General features: G+C 43.3%; 1 protein-coding gene across 7 annotated transcripts in view; it reads left to right on the top strand.

Moving 5' to 3' along the window:
• dlg3 (discs, large homolog 3 (Drosophila)) overlaps positions 1–20,692 on the top strand; it is a 73,478-nt gene that overhangs the window by 3,966 nt on the left and 48,820 nt on the right. For 4 of the 7 annotated variants that reach the window (XM_035650048.2, XM_035650046.2, XM_035650043.2 and 1 more), the window contains exons 3-4: positions 3,417–3,502; positions 7,151–7,270. In XM_035650048.2, coding sequence (XP_035505941.2) covers positions 3,417–3,502; positions 7,151–7,270 — 206 coding nt within the window. Of the gene's footprint in view, positions 1–3,416; positions 3,503–7,150; positions 7,271–13,474; positions 14,306–20,692 lie in introns of those variants that run through there. The other 3 variants (XM_035650049.2, XM_035650045.2, XM_047334527.1) reach the window with 3 other exon arrangements.

The raw sequence follows: 20,692 nt of genomic DNA, 5'->3' as shown, positions 1-20,692 counted from the left end.
TGGGGAGTTGGGAGACACATACGGATGGACACATGTTAAATTACAGAGGACCCTAAATTCCTGCCCAATATTTCACCGAGGAAGTGACAAGGGGGTGAATTGTTTGCCCTGCCTTGGAATTGTGGCCTATTTTTCTGTGAATGTGTTATTCCAGTAAGCTGTAGGTTGCTCATCGCCACGTAGAGAACCGGGGGCACACTTGTTTTTCCCGTGTGATTCCCCCAGGCGGGCAATACAAAGATGAATCAGTCCCAGTGAATAGGTACATGACGAACACAGGAGGCCTATAACGCCGACAAACACACTGATCCTGCATGCAGAGCCTTTGTAGGACAGGGAGAAGGTGCAGGAAACACCCGGATGACTGTGACAAAAGGGCTCAGCACTCCGACCAGGCCGACCCAAAAAAAGATCTGGGAGTGAGTCCTGTGAAAGAGACTTCTGGCTTTGATTATGTATTCTGTTCCATGGCTAGGAATGTATGTGGTCTGCAAGGGTTGGAGCAGTTCAGCGATTTTTTTGGGATAGTCACAGATGGGGGGGGGGGACACTCTGTACTTTGTGTGACTGTGAATCCTGATCTCAAAACACTTCAAGACCTGACTGAGCACTTTTTCCTGTGTTGTTAATTCTGCCAGGAATAGATGGATGACATAATTAGAAGTGTTAGTTGTGTGAAAGCGAGCCAGGTGTCCGGGCACATCCTGCGTGATTTAAAAGATGCAACAAATTCAAGATTTATTCAAAGCTGAACTAACCACAACTCTTAGCGATGAGCCCACGGAGACTCAGACTTCTCCTCAGTGCTACAGAGCTTTTCAGTGTCTGTCAGCTCATTGTTTTGGTTTTACAGCCTGTGACTGTTTGGGGTTGTGCTCTAATATGCCCGTGGTTTCCAGCCACAGTGGCTGACTAGCTCTGTTGACCCACTACACACTATCTGACAGACAAAGTTAGTGACCAGCTGTTGAATGTTAGGCATCTAGCGACTTGAGAGACAGATATTTTTTCCACAACCAAATCTAAAAGAACAGTGGATATTGGGCTAAAAGTTGTCAAGTTGTAAGAAACACAACTCTAAAATCAGTGCTGAAGATACTCCTCGTTGGCTTGATGTAGTTAATAGTCCAACTGCTCGCCAGCATGTTCACCATATCAACTTTTTAAAGTGTCTTGTAAATGTGTGTACAGCATGCTCTGCTCACCCTGAGTAGAAACATAATCAATGAATGCACGTTAAGTAAAAAAAGTTGGCAACCAAACATTTAATATTATATCAAAATCTTAGAGAGGGGAACAGCACTCTTGGCTTTTGTGTTGAAATTTCAAATCTTATTCTGTATCTAAATCATTTTCAGGTTTCCTATGTACCTGTGCTTTATAAGTTGTCTGAAAACTATGTAGGGGACTGATATCTCTGAGTGTGTGGTGGTTGGTGCGGATCCAAATAAAAATCCGAATCCAGCAGATATAAATGTGGTTTCATAATGGTCTCATGAGGAGGGTGTTGGGCCTGTGTGTGCGAAACCGGATGCCATTCTAGTTTTAAATTACAAACGAAAGGAAACTTATTATCGATAAACTTGTATTCATAATTTCATTATTTAACCTCAGGGGATGTTGACAGAAAACTTCCATTCCAGCAAACTACTCTTATGTGGTTAGTTAATTGATTGTTACGTTACTCCTGAAGAATACTTTTTCCTCTTTAATATATGTGTTATGCTGGTCTACCTGCAGTATATGTGTGTGTGTGTGTGTGTGTGTGTGTGTGTGTGTGTGTGTGTGTGTGTGTGTGTGTGTGTGTGTGTGTGTGTGTGTGTGTGTGTGTGTGTGTGTGTGTGTGTGTGTGTGTGTGTGTGTGTGTGTGTGTGTGTGTGTGTCTGCTTGTATATAAGAGTTTGTGCAAGTGAGGTTGCTGAGCTGAGCAACAAACTCCTCAGCCCACACATGGTTTCACTCCTCCATATTCAGACACAGCGATGAGTCACATGCTCCATTCTTACACTTCTGTTCTCTGGGTGCCTTGTTGGGACATATTGACTCTTATCTCTCTGTCGCTCCCACAAACATTTAAAGTGCAAACTTTCTTTGAGTCTCCAATCGAACCAAAGATACACCTTGTAACTGCAAAATGTACCGGATTCCCCTGGATGTCCCCTCTTGTGCCCCGTCTCGCCCCAACATTGAACTTTGGGAAGTTGATGAACTCCCCGGCAACCTCTTTTTGCCAACAGTGCAGTAACCAGGCCCGCGTGTGACATCAGCAAAATTGTCCCTGTGCATTCTCATCAAATGGCTGCCACTCAATAGGTGACCACAGGACATGGGCGTGTAATGAGCCAAGGGGTGATGAGCGGAGACGAGCAGGGAGGGGAGGGGGAGCAGTGGAGTTCAGTCGGAAAAGAAAAGGGAAAATTCAAAAAAAAAGGCGGGGGTGGGAGGAAAACTTGAGGAACATGTTGAGATGTCAGTAGTAATGATTTTACTCGTGGTATTTCGTGATACTTGAGGAAGAGTTGTAAAACTGCTGCATTTACTGTATGTGGCAACACTGCAGATATTCGTGTTTCTCTCGGGATGAACTTAAGTGATCCCAGCAATTTTCATGTGGCCCTATGACGAGTTAAATTTTAATGACCAAATATATGTATAAATAGCAGCAGGTTAGCATTTTCTGTGTGAGCACGCCTGTGTTTAGCTAAAGTGCAGCCTCCCAGAGTTGCTGACATGGCCACAGACTTTTTAGTCTGGTTCTCTTCATTTCTCCCTTCTGCTTATTCAATCACATTATGTCAAAGTTCAGGGAATAGCTTTTATAAAACCAAATTCCAGTCTACAGCACTCAAATCAAAGCCATTAATGTCCCACTATTCAACTAGGGGGCAGTGTCTGCATTTATTCAACATGTGTGGGAGCTCACCCTAAAATGGAGCTTCAACGCAAAGAGACTGTTACTATGCTGTAACTGATATTTAAAGACGTTGATCTAAAAGAATCAAAATGTGTTTTTCTTTTTGTGATTCATGTTGTTCAGGTAATATGAAATATTAAAACGTGGACCTCTAAGACACTGTCTGGATGATTTACTCAGCCGGGAGGCTATCTGAGTCATTCACTGTAGTTGAGCAGCGAGATAAGTGTGGAGACATAACTTCTATGTAAACAGACGACTCCCACCCCCACGTTTTCACCCGCTGTACCACTCAGGTAAACAGACATCTCCCAATGTGCCCATGATTGATCAGTGGTGTCCAGAACACAACTACAGCAGTTCACTTTGGAAGACTGAGAAGTTATGAGCAGGAAGAAGAAAAAATGACTGTAAAAAAACAAAAACAACAACTTGCAACTAATCTTTGTAATGATCCAAGTAAAGAGGGGATAATAAGCTCATAATTGTTTTCTTCTCACAGATATTCAAGAGTGTTACGAGGTGACCTTGCAACAGAACTCAGAAGAAGCCGTTGTGAAAGAAGACAGAAGGCACGGTGCGTGGGAGGTAATTTTCCCGCTTCACATTATAGATTATAGAGAAAATATACTAAATGTTTACAACATTTCTGGTGTCTCACGTCAACGTACCGTTGTGCCTCCTGGCTGCAAAAATGGCACAGTAGCCAACACATGGTGTCACTACCTGTGTCCCTCACACTCCTACATGGATAAAATGTTACCATGAGTCATGGCGGCTATGACTTCAGCCCGGTGAGTGTGAGGCGGAGCAAAAGTCGGAGGGAGCAAGGGTAGAAGGAGAAGACGAAATTAGACGGAGTCAAAAGACTGCTGATTACCATTTGCTCATCAGTGGGCTGCTCTCGTGAAGCCAGCCAGTCTTTTCAAGTGTTTGCAGTCACATGGCTGTTTAGTGTATCATTTTGATTGTAGGACACAAAAAACAACGACTGAATAGATGGGAAGAATATCATTTTTGTGTAGTTCCATCTGCTAAATGTAATCTGATACTCTGCAAAAGTTTACTGGTATAAAATGAGCCATTCCTTCCAAATATAATGTAGCGCCACAGAAATTTGAATTAGAATTTAAAATACTACTCCCAATTTAAAAGGTAAAAGGTAACTGTCACGCAGCAGGGGCCTCACATTTCTGATCCACTCCTCTGTCAGTCATCACAGCTAAATATGGAGCAGGTGACTGTGGATCGGACTGAGCCGACCTGCATGTTTAGTTGATGGGATCTTATGGGGTCATGTACAGTGCTTATAATATAAAGGTGATGCTAAAATGACGCAATTCAATCCTCAAATGAGATTAAAAAAAAACTTTAATCCAACATTATTCCTTCATGCTCGACAGCCCCGCCCTCCACTCAATCCCTTAATGGCAATATGTTTTTTAAAATTTGTGTGCTAAGTCTGAACTGGATTATGTGCGGTCAGCTGAACAGGGGAACTGTGATAAACTTGTCATTTACTAGACTGTATTAAATGGATGCCGACAACTGTGCTGTCCAGTTTATCACACGCATTTGTTACATTGTTTAAAGGACGTGTTAGGGAACATCATCATTCTGATGATATGGAGCAATGGACAGTATCTGCAAGAATTATGACCTCTAACGTGGTGGATTAGTCCTTTTGTTTGGGTCTGAAGAGCCAAAGACCGATCAGAGCGTTGGCAGCTTCTATTGTATTCCAACAGGGTTCTTTGAACTGATGTTAAATTGGAGTTAATGTGATATGTGATATACAGTTATACAAATAAATGTGCTATAGATAATTAAAATTATCATTTACTTTTAAGTTACTATGTATTGCTTTTATTCAAACCATGCAGTCACTTTTAGGTGTTTAGCTGTTATCGATTACTGTTACTCTTTCATCCCCCAGCCTGTTAAAATATGTGGGTGAATATAGTGTTCAGTATGTATGTCCTTCAGTCCCTCTGTAATCAACTATTTGTAATATTTTTAATGAAACTTCACAATTATATTTAGCGGGTAGGGGAGTGGTGCCTGTTCATATAGTGGGTTTGTTGGGGAATGTGTTGTCTCCTGATGACTCCTGTTAAAGCGTTTATCCATAACTTTAGTGATGTATTACCATTGGCTATTTATTGTACCTGAACCATTTATCCATCACTGTTAGCGGACTCTTTATTATCTACCTATTTCACCGATCCAATATATTATGTCCACAAACCATCCTTTTTTAACATCAAGTTATTATGTAGCTGAGCTACTTCCAACATACTGTACCTCCTGCCCAAAAAGTAGCCCAGCAAGGGAGTCAATCAACAGCTGCATGAACTGTGTTCCTACTCTGCCAGTCCCATAGCAGAGAAACACAACCACAAACTGTAGCTGTGGCTTGAACTTTATTCCGTCATACATCCTCCTCTCTGTGATCCACCCTGTGTAGCTTCTAATTCAGTGCAGCGTGGCTCCTGATCCTTCCTCCGTCCTCTCCTCTCTGGATCACAGCTGCCTGTGGGGCCCAGGCCCAGTCCTAGAGAGAGAAGGGGATGGAAGGATGCAGCAGTCGTAGTGGGAAGTTTCAGAGAGAAAGGGAGAGAGAGCGCGCTGCTTAATGGACACCCAGTGAGGCACTCATCAGTATTCTGGCCATGCTGTCACCTGAGTGGAGGATGGGAGGGAAACTAAATGAGTCTGCAAATTCCCTGATTTGGTGCAGAGTAGCAGGTGAGAGTGAAGAATGGCTCCTTCGGAGAACAAATGGGAGCAGACAAGAAGCTGCTCTAGAAGATCTGTTGAATTTATGATTAGAAAGTAACATGTGTTTTGATCGCAAGAACATCCGGTTGTTGTCTGTTTGATTTTATTGTGTAATGATCATGGAACAACTTGTATAAAAGAAAAAAAAAGACAACTCTCTCTTGAAGTACTCATTTTGAATTTGTCTGCACAATTTTGTATGTGTGAGAGAGTGTGTGTAGTGCAAAGGGGCATTTTTTAAGCTGCCACTACTGGACATGGTGGGCAGCTGGGGTGTGGCAGGGGCTTTAATTTTAAAAGAGAAGACACCCCTTGTTTGGAAAAATAACTGGGCCGGTTTTGCACTTTTAGTAACTTCGAATAAGTGATGTCCTGCTCTAAAGGCTGCCCCCTGCTGTCAGTTAAGTGAGGAAAGACTATGTTGCCTAATTTATGGGATGGTCTCAATGACTGTCCGGTACTGTAGACTCTGTTCACAGTCAGCAGAAGGTTTCAGTCACTGTTCTCAGGGTGTGATACGATGTTTGATTTTTGATATTTAGATTTGACTAAAATATTCCGTGCAGTTCTGTGCTGCTCTGCCGCTACACATGTGACTGTTTTCCACAACAAATAGCACAGTGTTGGGATTAATGGCCCGAATTCCAGTAGTGCAAATCAAACTGTCACTCAAATATTTGAGAGGTCTTCTCCCTTCAGCACAGCACCGTTTCTGTAGCTGTGTTCTTATAACTCCTTGAACTAGCTCCTGTCTTGTCTTTTGTTCTGAAAATCGCTGATTGCTTTTAAAACACTATAAAGCAGTGGTCCGTCATTTTGAGAAATGTGCCTTTTCACTTTTGTGCCAGCAGTTAGATCAGAAGACGATTGATACTGATTCCTGGCAAGGCTCCTGGAAGTCACTCTGTGTGACTGACCGAGACCTCCTGTGAAACCTAAAAATCTAATATTAACGCTCATATTTCAAACAAACACGATATAAGAGAGAGCTTGTCTTTATGCTAATCGTAACTAGCTGCATAGTTACAGTATTTAGTGTACCACTACTTTTGTGTAGTGCCAGTACATTTGTGTCTTGGAGCAATAGATCTGATTCTACATTCATTGTTTAGCACTTATCACTGTTCAGAATCTATTTCCAGAATCCTCAATTGCTCTAATAAAACCTGGCTGAAAAAAAAAATCCTATTTGCCGCGAGATAAAAAAAAGGAACAAATATTATTAAGCTGTTTCTCAAGTTGTGACTCTATCCTACAGATGTTAGGGTGGTCACACTTTTTTATTATCTGTCTCTCAGCAAGAGAGGAAATAAGCATATTTCCCCCAAAAAGTTGAACTATTTCTTTAGATATGTCGGCAGTGGCTGTCATCTTTGGTATCCACAAGTATGTCCTGATCATTCTTGGTAGTAGTATCATTTCTTGTCTGAAAAGTGATCCGTCTGTGTCCTGCAGGACCAGGAGGAGGCGGAGGAGGAGGGTGTGTCTCGGGTGCGAGTGACCAGCAGGAGGACCCCTCACAAAGTGGAGCGAGTTTCTGGTTTGGTGACTCGCTCCAATGTCGACATGCCAAAGGTCAGTAAAGCAAAGCAATATAGGAGTTTCCTGAGGGTCTCCTGCACCCTCTCCCCAGTGATTCTAATAAGGGCATCGTGAAGGGGCAGCTTGATACTAAGAGAAGCAATGCCACTAATGATCCTGATGGTGTAATGATTACACGTCCTCCACGGAGCGTGCTCGAGCATCACGGCACATTTCTTATTGTTCATGAAGGTTGATGAACTTTAAGACTGGAAACACCTTGGCTCTGTCTAAATGTAACAACATCTATACTTGATCTATACCACTACTTGAAGAGCAACAAGCGCAGTCCTCACACCTCATGATAGAGACACGTCTCATATGCCAGGCGTGTTCCTCAGTATTGCCAAAGGCCCCTTGTGTTCACATGCCTTCCCCATTACAACACGGCCAGTGGCACATGGCAGCACAGTGGCCGCAGGCGTTGGCTACTCAGCTGAGCCCAGAACTAGTGCAAGTGGGTGGAGGCAGGAGGATCTGGGGGCTTTGGAAGGGGTGAAGGAGATGGAGATGCGGGCTGTAATCTCATAGATTCAGTGTGCATGTATGATGATAAGAATATGGTGACAGCACAGGTTGACTCCGGTGTGGATAATACGGAGCTGTGTGTGTGTGTGTGTGTGTGTGTGTGTGTGTGTGTGTGTGTGTGTGTGTGTGTGTGTGTGTGTGTGTGTGTGTGTGTGTGTGTGTGTGTGTGTGTGTGTGTGTGTGTGTGTGTGTGTGTGTGTGTGTGTGTGTGTGTGTGCGTGCCATGTGTATGTCTGTGAGACTCCCTCTGTTACATGAATGAAGGAGGTGAGGGAGCAAGGAGGGGCAAGGAACGGGAAGGAGGAAGGGAAGATGTAGTGGGGGAGGCTGGGAGAGAGAGAGAGAGAGAGAGAGAGAGAGAGAGAGAGAGAGCAAGGCGGCTGAGAGGCGAGGGCCGGTGCAGTGCAGAGCTGGAACGGACACCCAGAGCTCAGCCTTCCTCAGGTTGCCATGGAAACCACATTCCTCCCCCGCCTGCATCCCTACAGACTGTTCCGACTCTTTCTCTCTCTCTCTCTCTCTCTCTCTCTCTCTCTCTCTCTCTCTCTCTACATCTATCTCTCCCTGCTCTTCTGTTTTTCATCCTGTCTTTTTCAGTCCTCTTCTAATTCGCATCTTTGTTTTTTCCCCTTTTCTCTCTCTCTGTCTCTTTCTGCTCTGTTTTTTACACCAGACACAGATTTGAGCACATTTGTGTCGATGCAAACTCAGCAAGCACAGTGATTTTACATGCATTGCTCTCTCTGTGGCAAGGTGGTGGGTAATTAAACACACGCACACGCACACACACACACACACATACACACACAAGCACATACACTTATTTCATTCCCATGCATTCATTGACACATAAGCACTTTCTTGTTTTCTCCACATCTCTCTATTTTCTTCTCTCTATTTTTACTCCCCCTTCTGTTCAGCACCATGCTTCAGTAATGCCCCCTCTAGTCATCACATTTCTGCCCACACACAGAGTACCTTAGCTTTGTTTCTCCTCCGTTATGGCGTCTGTTGTGGACCGACAACACCTTCATCAAATATTGTATCAATTGCTTTCACGTTCCTGTTGGTTGTTTAGCTCATCTCTTAACCCCCTGCGTGCGTCTCTTTTCATAGCTCTCTTTCTTTTCCGCTCCGGTCTTTATATTTATGTTCAAAATCTATGCGTAACATTGTTCTTTTTCCACGCAGCTCTGATAAAATCTCCCGCTCTCCTCTTTTCCCATCTCCCTCATTCCCCCCTTTCCTTCTTTCATTTTCCTCTTTGTGTATGCTTCTCTCTCTTTTTATTCCATCACTTGTATGTACTGTATTTTTTTGTGTGTGATGGAAGCAGCTCTGCCACTGAGGCCTCTTAATAGGAGCCATGAAGCCATTGTTTTCTGTGCTTGCATCGCTGGGAGACCTTTGTTGCTGCTCCCCGGCAGGTTACTTTGTCTTTCAGTATGAAACTGATGAGTATCTCTTGTTCCTCTCAGCCTGACGGCCTTTCTGTCTCGCGGTCTCTCTTCATTTGCCATGCTCAGTCCACCTCTCCTGCACATTTCACAGAGCTATGATTCATTGAGTAGTGGCAGCATTACAGGTAAAGATGCTCTTCAGTTTATTCCTTTTCAGTATCTGATATTTGCAGACGGAACTAGTGAATCTGCAATGATGTAATGATGCCTGAGAGAGACTTATTAGACTTGCTTCCTCACCCCCTCTTACAGTTAGTTAAGGCTACAGTAGAAGAGCTTAGTGTGTGTGTTGATATGGAGCTGCCTCTTTAAGACCGCCCTACTGCCGACTGTCCTTTTATGGTGTCGCATCCGGTCACGTGACGACGGAGTAGTCACACAGCTTCTCTGAGAAATGCCTAGAAATGACTGAAAAGCTCAATACGTGCAGGGTGTCCAGGTGGGTTTATGTAATAAGGGCTGTGCAGGCTGCTGCTGAGCTGATTGTGTTGGGGGAGCTGCAAGGTGAAGAAGCGCAGAGGCATCGCTGCACAAAAGCACAGGATAATTTCCTCGTTTATGCCATAAATCATTGGTCCTTCTTTTTCATTTGTCAACCTAAGGTCAGAGGTCGCTGCTTTCATTTCACAAGATAAATCACCTAATGCTGTTGATCCAAATCTTTCCATTCCAAGCTCTCTAATTGAGTATTTATCAGGGATTGCACATACACAAACAACTCTTATATATGTGTGTGTGTATATATATATATATATATATATATGTATATATATATATATATATATATATATACATACACATGCAGGTGTATACATATATATCTGTGCATGGATGTACGTTAGATGAATGTGTGTTTTTTTTCCCAACAAGATTGCTATTCTTCTGGGTCTACTAAAACCAATTTGTTATTATTGTATTTTTCTCCAGGATAGGGGCGGCTATTACATTTGGTAGGAGTCAGAGTGTAATTACAAGCTAACACTTCAATCATACCCCGCTGTGCAGTGTTGTTTCAGTGTTTTTGACAATAAGTTGTTTCAATATTTACGACAAAATAGGTTTTTCACCTTACACTGCTAGTGGAGCATCTTTGTGCACATTGTATGTTCATGGAGGAAAGCTGAATGACTGCTAGAATCTCTTTTTTGTATACAGTATATTTCCCGCTCTGGTGTTAATGTGTAGCCACTAAACAAATGCCGGTAACAGAATATTGCCACTTCTGCTTGGCACTGCATCACCAATGATAAAGTAATCTCACGTTGGTGACAGTTTTATTGTGTTATAAACTGATTTATAAGATTAAATCGACAATATCATGTGATCCAATACAAGGTCATCGCAAATGACACCCTCAAAAATTATTGTGTAATTGAGTCCCACAAAAACTATACAGTCCAAATAAGGATTAAACCTAGCCATCTCAAAAAAAATTTATTAATTGCAGAGCTTTGGAATTTGATTTCACTATTTTGTACCCTGTGTTATACGTGGGTTTTATGACCCCAGTACAATCCTGCTGTTTAAAATGTTAACTAAAGACATGAGATGTTAAGAAGCATTACATTTCTTTCGTGATCAAAATAGAAAATCCATCACATCCTGATGTCTACGTTCACATAATTACATAAACAATCACATCTTACAGGACACGTACGCCAGCACCAAATCAAGCTTCAGAGACCTTCTCTGTCCCCTCTAATATCTCTACTGTAATTTGATTAGTGCATATTCATTTCCTGTATTCTTCTTCCTGTTATCCCTCTGATGGAGCAAAATTGATTGGCTAATTTTGTCTAAATATATTATATTATGTAATATTTAAAGGGGGAACTTTCTTTGCCACTGGAGGATCTAAATATGCCAACATAAACAGTTCATATGCTGATGTGTGTGTGTGTGTGTGTGTGTGTGTGTGTGTGTGTGTGTGTGTGTGTGCGCGCGCCCAACCATACAGATGACATATCTGTGTTCATTCATTCAGATGATATTTCTTTGTCCATCTCTACTGCCTTTTTTCATGTGTCGCTTGCCATTCTGTCTTCTTTTTTTTTTCGTCACTGCAAGCCTACACCAAGGCAAATGCGATGTGGGCAGTTCATAAGAGAGATAGAGCGCGGCTCTGGGAAGGATGGTTGCAACATGTGCTCAGTCATGTGTGCTGTGATCAATATGCTTACATTGTCCTTTCAAGCCGCTGCCTTGAAGCCCCGCCTCGCCCGCTCTGATTGGCTTCGGCGGGGTTTGTGGCTGCGTCCTAGAATGTTACTTGAGGCAATCCGTGGTTTCATAGTGTCTGTTTGAAAATGCTCACGTTTCTCCTCTTTTTGCTCCCTGCCCGGCAATTCTCTGTAGGTTAGGAGTGAGAGAATATCATTATAATGAAGTGAGTTACTGTTGCATGTAATTAAGTGTGGCTGAGCCTGCTGTGTGTGGCTCCTGGTAGGCCTGCAACACAGTGCAGGGTGCCCTCGCCCCAAAAACCTCCTGTATTTAGCAGGAAGTTTCCACAGACCCAAATTGCTGAATATAATTTAAAGGCACTATGTCTTATATGTTAATCAAATCCCTGAGAAGCACTGGCATTCTTGTATGAGCACTGTAACATGCACACTGTGTGCACATCTTTGCCCCTTGCAGGCACACCCAGCTCCGTTCCCCGTCACATTTCATTAATAATGCATATATGCAGGTCCTTAATGGTGACACAATAACGTTCCCTCTCAAAAAAAATAACCCCTCACCATCAGTGCGAGGATGTTTTATATCCATCTGTGATCAACCTACAAATTCACAAGCGTGCAAAACGGTTCACACAGGCTCTCCTGTCGCATTACTGAAAATACAAACTGCCACAGATACATGAAAGCCATATAGTCTCTCCTTCCTTCTTTTTTTTTCTCCCTCACACACTCTCAGTCTCAATCTCTTCCTCCACCCACTCGCAAGCCCAAGCGTGTAATCTTGTTGGTTTCGTAAACGTGTTGATGTCATCATTGTGTACATAGAATATTTCCCCTATGGTTCTTAAACAAGGCTTCGGCAGTTCAGTTTTTCTCCCGCTGAGCTTATTTTGAAACCAAACTTAACAACAACACAAATTAGCCGTGGTGCTACTCTGCAAGTACTGGAAAACGAGGAGGGGGAGATAGTGATGGGAAGCAATGCAGCGTGATTCAAAGGCATCCTCTGTTTGAGAGGCAGGTCTGGTGATACCCAGGAGAAAAGGATTTTCATATGCTGCACCTGCTTCCGTTGCGAGATTGTGTACAGATGTGCGCTGTGACACAGAGCCCGAGGTTGACAGTCACTAGCACAGGGAAGCTGTAAAGTCTGCAGCTGAACTAGAGCTGACCGTGGAGGTGACCAGTGACCAGTCGGCAGCACTGGGGCGCTCACTGTACGTTGGATTTTGGCTGCACTGGTTTGACAAAAAACATGGATTAGATTCACAATCAGTGGATCGGGGTCGAGGCTCACCCACTGATTGTGGACAATGACTTCCTGATGTTTTCTCTTGTCTTTTTTACAATTGTAAGAAAATGTACAAACACCGTGCCTTTTTTTATTGTGGCTTGATGTGTGAAGGCAATGCCTTTTCACCCATGCAAGGCGGTGCGCAGCAGTGAGGCTTAGGTGTTGCGGCCCCTTTAAGAGAACCTAGTGAAGCACTCAGTCCTGTTGGTGCTGCTGCTGCTGCTGATGGCAGCGCTGCCAGTTGATTGGCTGTGGCTGTCAGGACTGAGGTGCTAGAGGGATGCTGCTATATATCCTCTCTCCCACCCTCCCTCCCTGCCTCTCTCTCTCTCTCTCTCTCTCTCTCTCTCTCTCTCTCTCTCTCTCTCCATCTCCCCCTTGCTTGCTCGCATCCCTCTGAATAATCCACATCTAGGGCAAGCTGGCTGAGCGGCGATCCAGTGCTCAGCTCCTCTCTGCAGGCTGAGAAAAAGAGACAGAGAGACGACGATTTTCAACGCAGGAGGAGAAAAACGAGAACTTTTGACGGGAAGATATCAAGATTCAAGAGAGGAAGATTTTCATCTGCGGATATCATTTATTTATATATATATATATTGTTTATATATCTCTCTATATATATTTGTACACACAAATAGATATTTATATATATACATTTATCCCTGTACATACCTGTATTTGTTCTTGTCTGTTTATATTAATATTTTTATAAGTATTTGTGTGTGTAAATATATATATGATATTTAAGCAAAGGAGTATATACATATATATACATATATGTGTGTGTGTATATATATCTATATGAATTTATATGCGTATCACTGTGAACCAAGAGAAGCAAGAGGAAATTTCTATCATTGGGGCTGGTCTCTGATTGTGTGGTCGTATACAATATTTTGAATATTTCCTTTGATCTTCTACGTCAAGAGGACAAAGACTACGTGCCCATTTTGTATTTTGTTTTCCTGCTGCTGCTTTCCATCCCTCTCAATCTTCTTCTTTTTTCTACATACGGGAGGAATAAGGCGGAGTGAAAGGATTTGACAAAAAAGGGAAAAATCTGTAGAAATTCCTGTGATTAGTGTTATTTCCGTTGGCATTAGTGCTCTGTGAGCCGATCACAGCGTGCTGTGTGAGATCTGAGGAGGCAGCGGAGACAGAGTGCCACGCCGCTCAGCTCAGCATCAGCCCAGCCAGCATGCACAAACACCACCACTGCTGCAAGTGCCCAGAATGTTATGAGGTGACCCGTATGGCTGCCCTGCGTAGGATGGACGCCCCGTCGTATGGAGGAGACTGGCAAGCCGAGCCCTATGGATACCCACCTGGGTATGGGGGAGGCCAGACCTTACCTCCTCCAGCTTCAGGAGGAGGTGGAAGCATGGGAGGTGGAAGTGGCACTTTGGGGAGAAGTAAGGGCAAGATGATGTCTAGTGGGGGGCCGGGAGGCCCCAACCCAAAGGGCCAATCCAAGGGAGGCCCCAAAGTAAACGGCAGCAACTCCAGTGGACAAGCAGGATGGTGGCCTGAGTGCACCTGTACCAACCGGGAGTGGTATGACCAGGTAAATCCTCTTCTTCACTCTTGTAAGGTAGCCCAGGGCTGTGGGGCCTGGCGGAAGAGACAGGGATCAGATGGGCTGTTGGTTTTATGGAAGAGAATTCATATTTAGTATTCACCTCAAGTGGTCATTTCTCATTTGTTGACAACGGTTCTTCTGTTGGCAGCAGAGTACAGAAAGCCGAACAGGACTGATCCAGTATCACTACACACACATGAGACGATGTTTGATGCAGATGACTAATGCTCATAGATTTAACACACCTAGTGTAAGTCGTCAAAGAGTCACGCTGATGCAGATGCCAAAGGCCAAAATGGTGCATTTTCATTCACTGAAGCAGCAGTTTGCAATGCTCGAACCTGTAACTCCCAACGTTACGACAGACTTCAGTAGGAATTAGATGAAATAGATTTCTCAGAAATCAACTATTGGTAGGTTTATGTCTCATGGGCTCAGAGTGGTGGTCGCGATGATGAAATCGAAATCAGCTCCGCTCTTATTTACTGCCCGTGTTTTTTAGCTAACCCCTTTTTTTTTGAACATCACAGTATGAGGAATGCGTTGTCAGAAAAATAGAGAATCAGCAGTAATGTATCTAAGTGCTGCCTGTTATCCACGCCGCACAGTGTGAATGAAACTGCCTTTTTACATGCGCTCCATTTTGTTTCTAATACCTCCATTTATTTACATGTATTTATAAATTACAGTTGATATGAGGTCAGAACAGCTTCACAAGCACAGTCTTTAATTAAGCAAGGTGCATGTATGAGAGCATGAGAATGAGCCCGGGTGGGGGAAGGGCAGCTTGGTGAGCAAGAGATTCAAGGGATGGTTCTCGCCGTGCATGAGTATGTGTCCATGTAGTCGTGTATTTGCAGCAAGTGAAGCCACTGCGTTGTTTTGCACGTTGTACGTTGTTAATGTCTGATCGCGTTTTGGGTAAGAATCAGGAGGCAGCAGGAAGAAGGAAGGTGAGAAAAAGGCACAGGGGTAAAATGGAGGCTGATATTTCAGAGTGGAAGAGATCCCCCTGAGCTGAGCCCACATATGAACCGCAACCCAGCTGATATTAGCAGATTACTACAGCCAAGGAAAGGCTTTGCCTCTGAAGAGGCAGAAAGACACAGACGCAGTCTTGGTTCGTGTTTTATTACAATCTATCTTCAAGCCTTTTTTTCTAACCGGCGACATCCAATCCAGACCAATCAAGCTTATTTCATGTTTCACACATTTGGAAGCAGATGTGATTATGTAAGCATTCATAGCTCACATGGAGATTTTATTCCCCACCACTTCATATATCCAGCATATATCACTTTTAGTGAAACAAATCAATATCTGCTTGGTGAGATATGTTCTCCGTTTTGCATTGTGATTCGTGTAAGGATCTCATGTTATCAATACGGCACCGCTAATGGTAAAACCACTCTGTGGTATCTGATCCCGTCCGTTTCGAATGATACTTGCTCCTTTGCTGTATCATGCAAATGTGCACCACATAAAAACTCTGTTGAGATAAATATCCAACCTGGCATTCAGGACGTAGGAATATAAAAGATCCAGAAATACAGAGAAGGAAACAGCAAAGGGTGATTGGTGGCGGGTCAGCAGTCAGTGGGGTGAAATGCTAAGGTTGAATAAGGGAGAAATAAGCCAATAAAGGCAGGCAGCGGGCCTGGGGAGGGGGTTATGTAAGAGGAGTCAGTTGGTGGTGCTGTCAGAGAGAAAAAGCAGAAGAGGCCCTGACACTGTGGACAAGCATCTGCCCCTCCATGTCTTAAAACAGGCATGTGAACAGTATGTGCTCCCCTTTCTATGGGAACACGCTATGGCACAGCATGGATGGAGATGCACGCCCACCACCCCCACCCTCGGAGCTCCTTCCTCGCAGTCACCGTTGCTCATCCTTGGGTGGGAAATGTGAACGCTACCCCTCCCCCCACTACCTATAGACAGCCGGAGAGCAGTAATCACACACGCCCAAACACACACGTCTATTATCTTACAGCTTTCATAAAAACCTGTGATTTTGGATGCTAGCATGATGAGAGGTAATAACCTTGCGCAGTCATTCAGGATTATCTGGGCTGGCTTTTGTTTTTTATAGCTGGATCATTGACATTTTTAAATGGCTCTTGTAGCCATGAACACTTCATGTATGTGTGAGGAAATCATTAGACGCCACAGGACATAATGATGCCATATTCATTTTTTTTTCCTGTCATCTATTTACTAAATGTTTGTGCGGCTTTTGTCACAAGCTTGCTAGGTTAATTATGGATGATTCCAGTTGGGATTATGAGAACATTCTTTAAAACAAGAGCTTTTGAATTTAAATCTGAGAAAAGTAGAGACCTCGGTCTGTTGGGAGCTGCAGTCAGAAAAGCTCCCTTTTCCCCCCGCAGGCTCCAATCTGTCTTTGTGTGTTCTCCAGCTCTGTCGCTGTGATTAGCTTTAAATATTAATTGGATTTTACTTTATTTATTAACATCAAGATTTGGTCCAAAATGCTGTGCCAGACCTATTGTGTATAACAGGTCTTTGTAGTGGTAGTGGCGTTTTAAATTAATGCGCAGGCACAAGGAGCGATGTCGAACACTCCCATAGGTGATTACAACTTGAAAGTCTTCAGGTTTTGATCAGAAGTGTGTGTGCGTGTGCGTGCGTGCGTGTGTGTGTGTGTGTGTGTGTGTGTGTGTGTGTGTGTGTGTGTGTGTGTGTGTGTGTGTGTGTGCGTGTGTGTGCACACTTTTCACAGTCATATTGATTTATCACTGTCACTGGTTTGTACTGTACAACTGTCTGATGAGATTTTGTTTGTTGGACTTGATTTGCTGCTGCTGTGACAGCAACCTAGAGAGTATTATCAAATGGAATTTAGATGTGCTCCATGTCCAAACATCTTGAGCTGCCCCCCCCCCCCCAACCCATGTGATCTCGAAAGGCTACATCGAAATATTCCCATCAGATCAAGAGTTTTGTATGTATGAGGAAAAAAAGGGAAGGTGAATGTGATCAGAGGGAATGTGCACAAATCCATACATTTTCTCTCAAAAATGTGATGTGAATCATAAGATAAAGATGGATGCCTTTTTTATTACATCTGCAGGTGCATATCCTGTCACTACGTTCAATCCAGTGTGACACATAATTACTGCAAGGTGGTTGTCAAGTAACTGACAACTAAAAAAATTAAGTAAGAATAAAAGGGATGAATGTTGATAGGAAACATATTCAATGAATGGAGACAAACCTTTAAACATATCTGGGTTACTGTCATTTTCCAACCCCACTGAGTAGGCGACTTCAGAACTTCCCAGCTTCATAATTTTTTTAATGTTGCCTGGAAACGCTTCTGTTGTCTGAGCATTTCTGTATTTTGGTTATGATGTGAGTGTTTTATTATCTGTTTGGTTGTGTTAGGTGTATTGGCTGTACTTTTGTTGTCAAATTTATGAAGATTATTTTATTAATTGGCTTGTGTTATGTCTATTTGAATGTGTTTTGTTGCAGCGTATTGAGCTCTCAGAAAAAAGTACTCCAGGCTTCAAGTTTTCTTCACCGGCTTGTTTCTTCTGCCATATTTATTGGTTATGTTTTTTATGATATGGAATTTACACGGTGCTATTTCTCCCTCAGAACCAGCTTTACATTTGCTAAATTGAATTGAAACAAGGAGAAGGTGACTTTCTGACAAATAGTCAACTCAAAATCATGCTCAAAGTCATATTTATCCCTCTGTGTGATTAAACGTTTAAGAATATCATAAAACCAAAACTGCGTGTCTGATGTCTGACATCATTCTTTAGCTTCAGCATCAGTCTGACATTTGACCTGAGCACCCTGCTCTTCCATGTTGTCGCTCCCCTCTATCACATATTCACCCCAACAAACATTTTCAATATTCAGTAGATGGCAAAAAGATTGCTTTTTTGAAGAATCTGCCTTTGCTGTAGCTTAAACCGTGTATTCACCTATAAGATGTAAAATGTTTTGAATCCCCCCGAATTTCTTATGATTTTGCATTATTGTGCACTATCACATCTGCCTCAGCCATTTGGAGCCACGAATGTACACAATGTCTTCTTTGACCACCACAGTGAGGTGTAAATGTCAGAAGGATGCAGATTTCTGCTCCATGAAACAAGGTGATGTGATGGCAGCAAAGTGCATTCATCGCGCTGTGTTTTGCCGTAAAGCCAAACCTTGGTTGCGTCAGACATAAGGATGCTAAACCAACAGGAGATGAAAGTGTGTGACGTTGTGTGCTCACTGGACACCGTTTGCAGTTAGCTCCCATTTTGTGAGTCGTCACTTTGTTATGGTAGACAACATGATTTGATTTGTAGGCAGCTCGTACTTCAGTATTAGAAGATGCTATATAGAGTATGTACAGAGTTATGCACGTAACCCCACTGCAAGACACAATGATGGATGTTTGCCATTACTTGTGAGTGTTCTTTCAAACTGTACATAGCAATTTTAAAACATTCTGCCTCAGTGAGAACTGATGACAACGTGAACGGCTCCACAGCAGTTTTATGAACTTGAGTCACGCCAGTCATAATGTAGAACAGCTCCAGTTGTCAGAGTAAGTGGATTTTTATAGAAGATGAGGTTCGCAACCTTTACTCTCGTATGACCTGTGTTTCCTGCCAGAGCAGATCCAATTCAGTGCAGTTTCTCCATGATGCTAACGAGCTTCCACCTCTCTGATGCATGCTGGAGAGTAACCAGGCCTTGTTCAAGGAACCCATAGTATCAGCCAGTGCTGTTTTTAACTCAAAATAGTTTCAAAATGGCGGAATTTGCGCATTCATTCTGTTTATTGCACCAAACTCTAATCGGCTGCCACATATCAGGAACGGGAGCAGCGGCTATTCATTCTTTCAGTGTTCCACTTCTTAGGTTTCTCGATTAGTTTTGATAAAATTGTGAAAGAAATGGACATTAGTTGCAACATAGATGTAGGATTTAGCCAATGCAATGATTGTATCTCTTTGCACTCTATTTGGCTTTGGTAGTTTAGATTTAGCAACGCAGAACAATTTAACTTTTAAACCACTTTTGTTAACGTTGAAACTAAACTTTTAAAAACTGTACTTCAGAAAATACGATTCAGGCTAACACTTACTTGTACACACACTTGTAATTTAATTTCTGTTCAGTTGTCAAACCACCTACATCATATCTTCTAATATATCTTCTGCACCTGCCTCTCTCTCTCTCTCTCTCTCTCTCTCTCTCTCTCTCTCACACACACACACACACACACCCATGCCTTACACAGACCTTTACCCAAAGTGTTCTCTACCCATGAGAATCTGGCTGTAAAGCGAGGATGGTGAATCATGGGAAATGCACTAGGAAACAAGGGAGACATGGCGCACTGCAAAATTCATGTGCACAATGTCCGAGGGGGAAGGGACGTAGCGCCTGAGAAAAGTGGGATACATGCAGTGGAGACGACGACGACAGGGCAGCCACCGTTATGACGGCGGAGAAACTTGATTCGGTCATTGGGAGCTGCTGTGGCTGTGACCCAGGACCTGAGCTGGGTTAGATCCCACCTCCACACTTCCTTTAAAACCCTCCGCTCAATGGCTGCGTTGCTCTTCACCTTTGCATTAGTGTTCACAGACTGAGTCTGCTCTTATTGTTTCAACATGGAGGTCCCCGGTGAAACGCTGGATTTACAGGAATGTCTGTCTGTCCTGTGCCAAAAGCAGATTTAATGCTCATCAAGCTGTTTACTCATTACTGCAGTTTGGCTATGGCAACGTGATGCATGTGTAGGCTTTTTGTACAGTGTTACAGGTGCAGGAGCCTGAAGCTGCAAATCCTGTGTGTCCTCCCGGGAGCTGAGGCTGCCATGCCCCTGTGATCCATATGGTCATTGTCAGAGGTCCTGCCAGAGCTCAGACCCATATCAGCTCGCCTGTACCCCTCTGTGGCTCCTGCTGCCAACCAGGGGAGGGGAGGAGAGGAGAAAGGAGAAGGGAGGGGAATGCCGTTTGATTGTATGCTTATCTGCTTTGTTTTATTTAGTTTTTTTTTGCTGATCACAGTAGCGACTGGCCTAGAAGAGTGACTGTGCTGCACGGGGCAGAGGGGACCACTGATTCAGCGATGGAAGCGTCCGATTTTCTGTTTAAAGTGGAGAGAAGCGAGGGACACGGGGCCTTTGATTTAATGGTCTGCTGTTAATTTAACAAATCGGACATTAGTGTGTGTGTGTGTGTGCGTGTGTGTGTATATATATGTGTGTGATGGCTTGTATGTACACATATGCAAGCTTTTTCCGCTGTTGTGTGAGACTCATTTTTAGCAAGAATGCGCTAGCATCCACTGCAGGGTACACATGCTCCATCACCCACATGCTACTGTACC

This window comes from Scophthalmus maximus, chromosome 9 (genome assembly GCF_022379125.1).
Source record: "Scophthalmus maximus strain ysfricsl-2021 chromosome 9, ASM2237912v1, whole genome shotgun sequence".
Lineage (NCBI taxonomy): Eukaryota > Metazoa > Chordata > Actinopteri > Pleuronectiformes > Scophthalmidae > Scophthalmus > Scophthalmus maximus.
The sequence above is the reverse complement of the archived record's forward strand: the minus strand, read 5'-3'. Positions and strand labels throughout refer to the sequence as shown.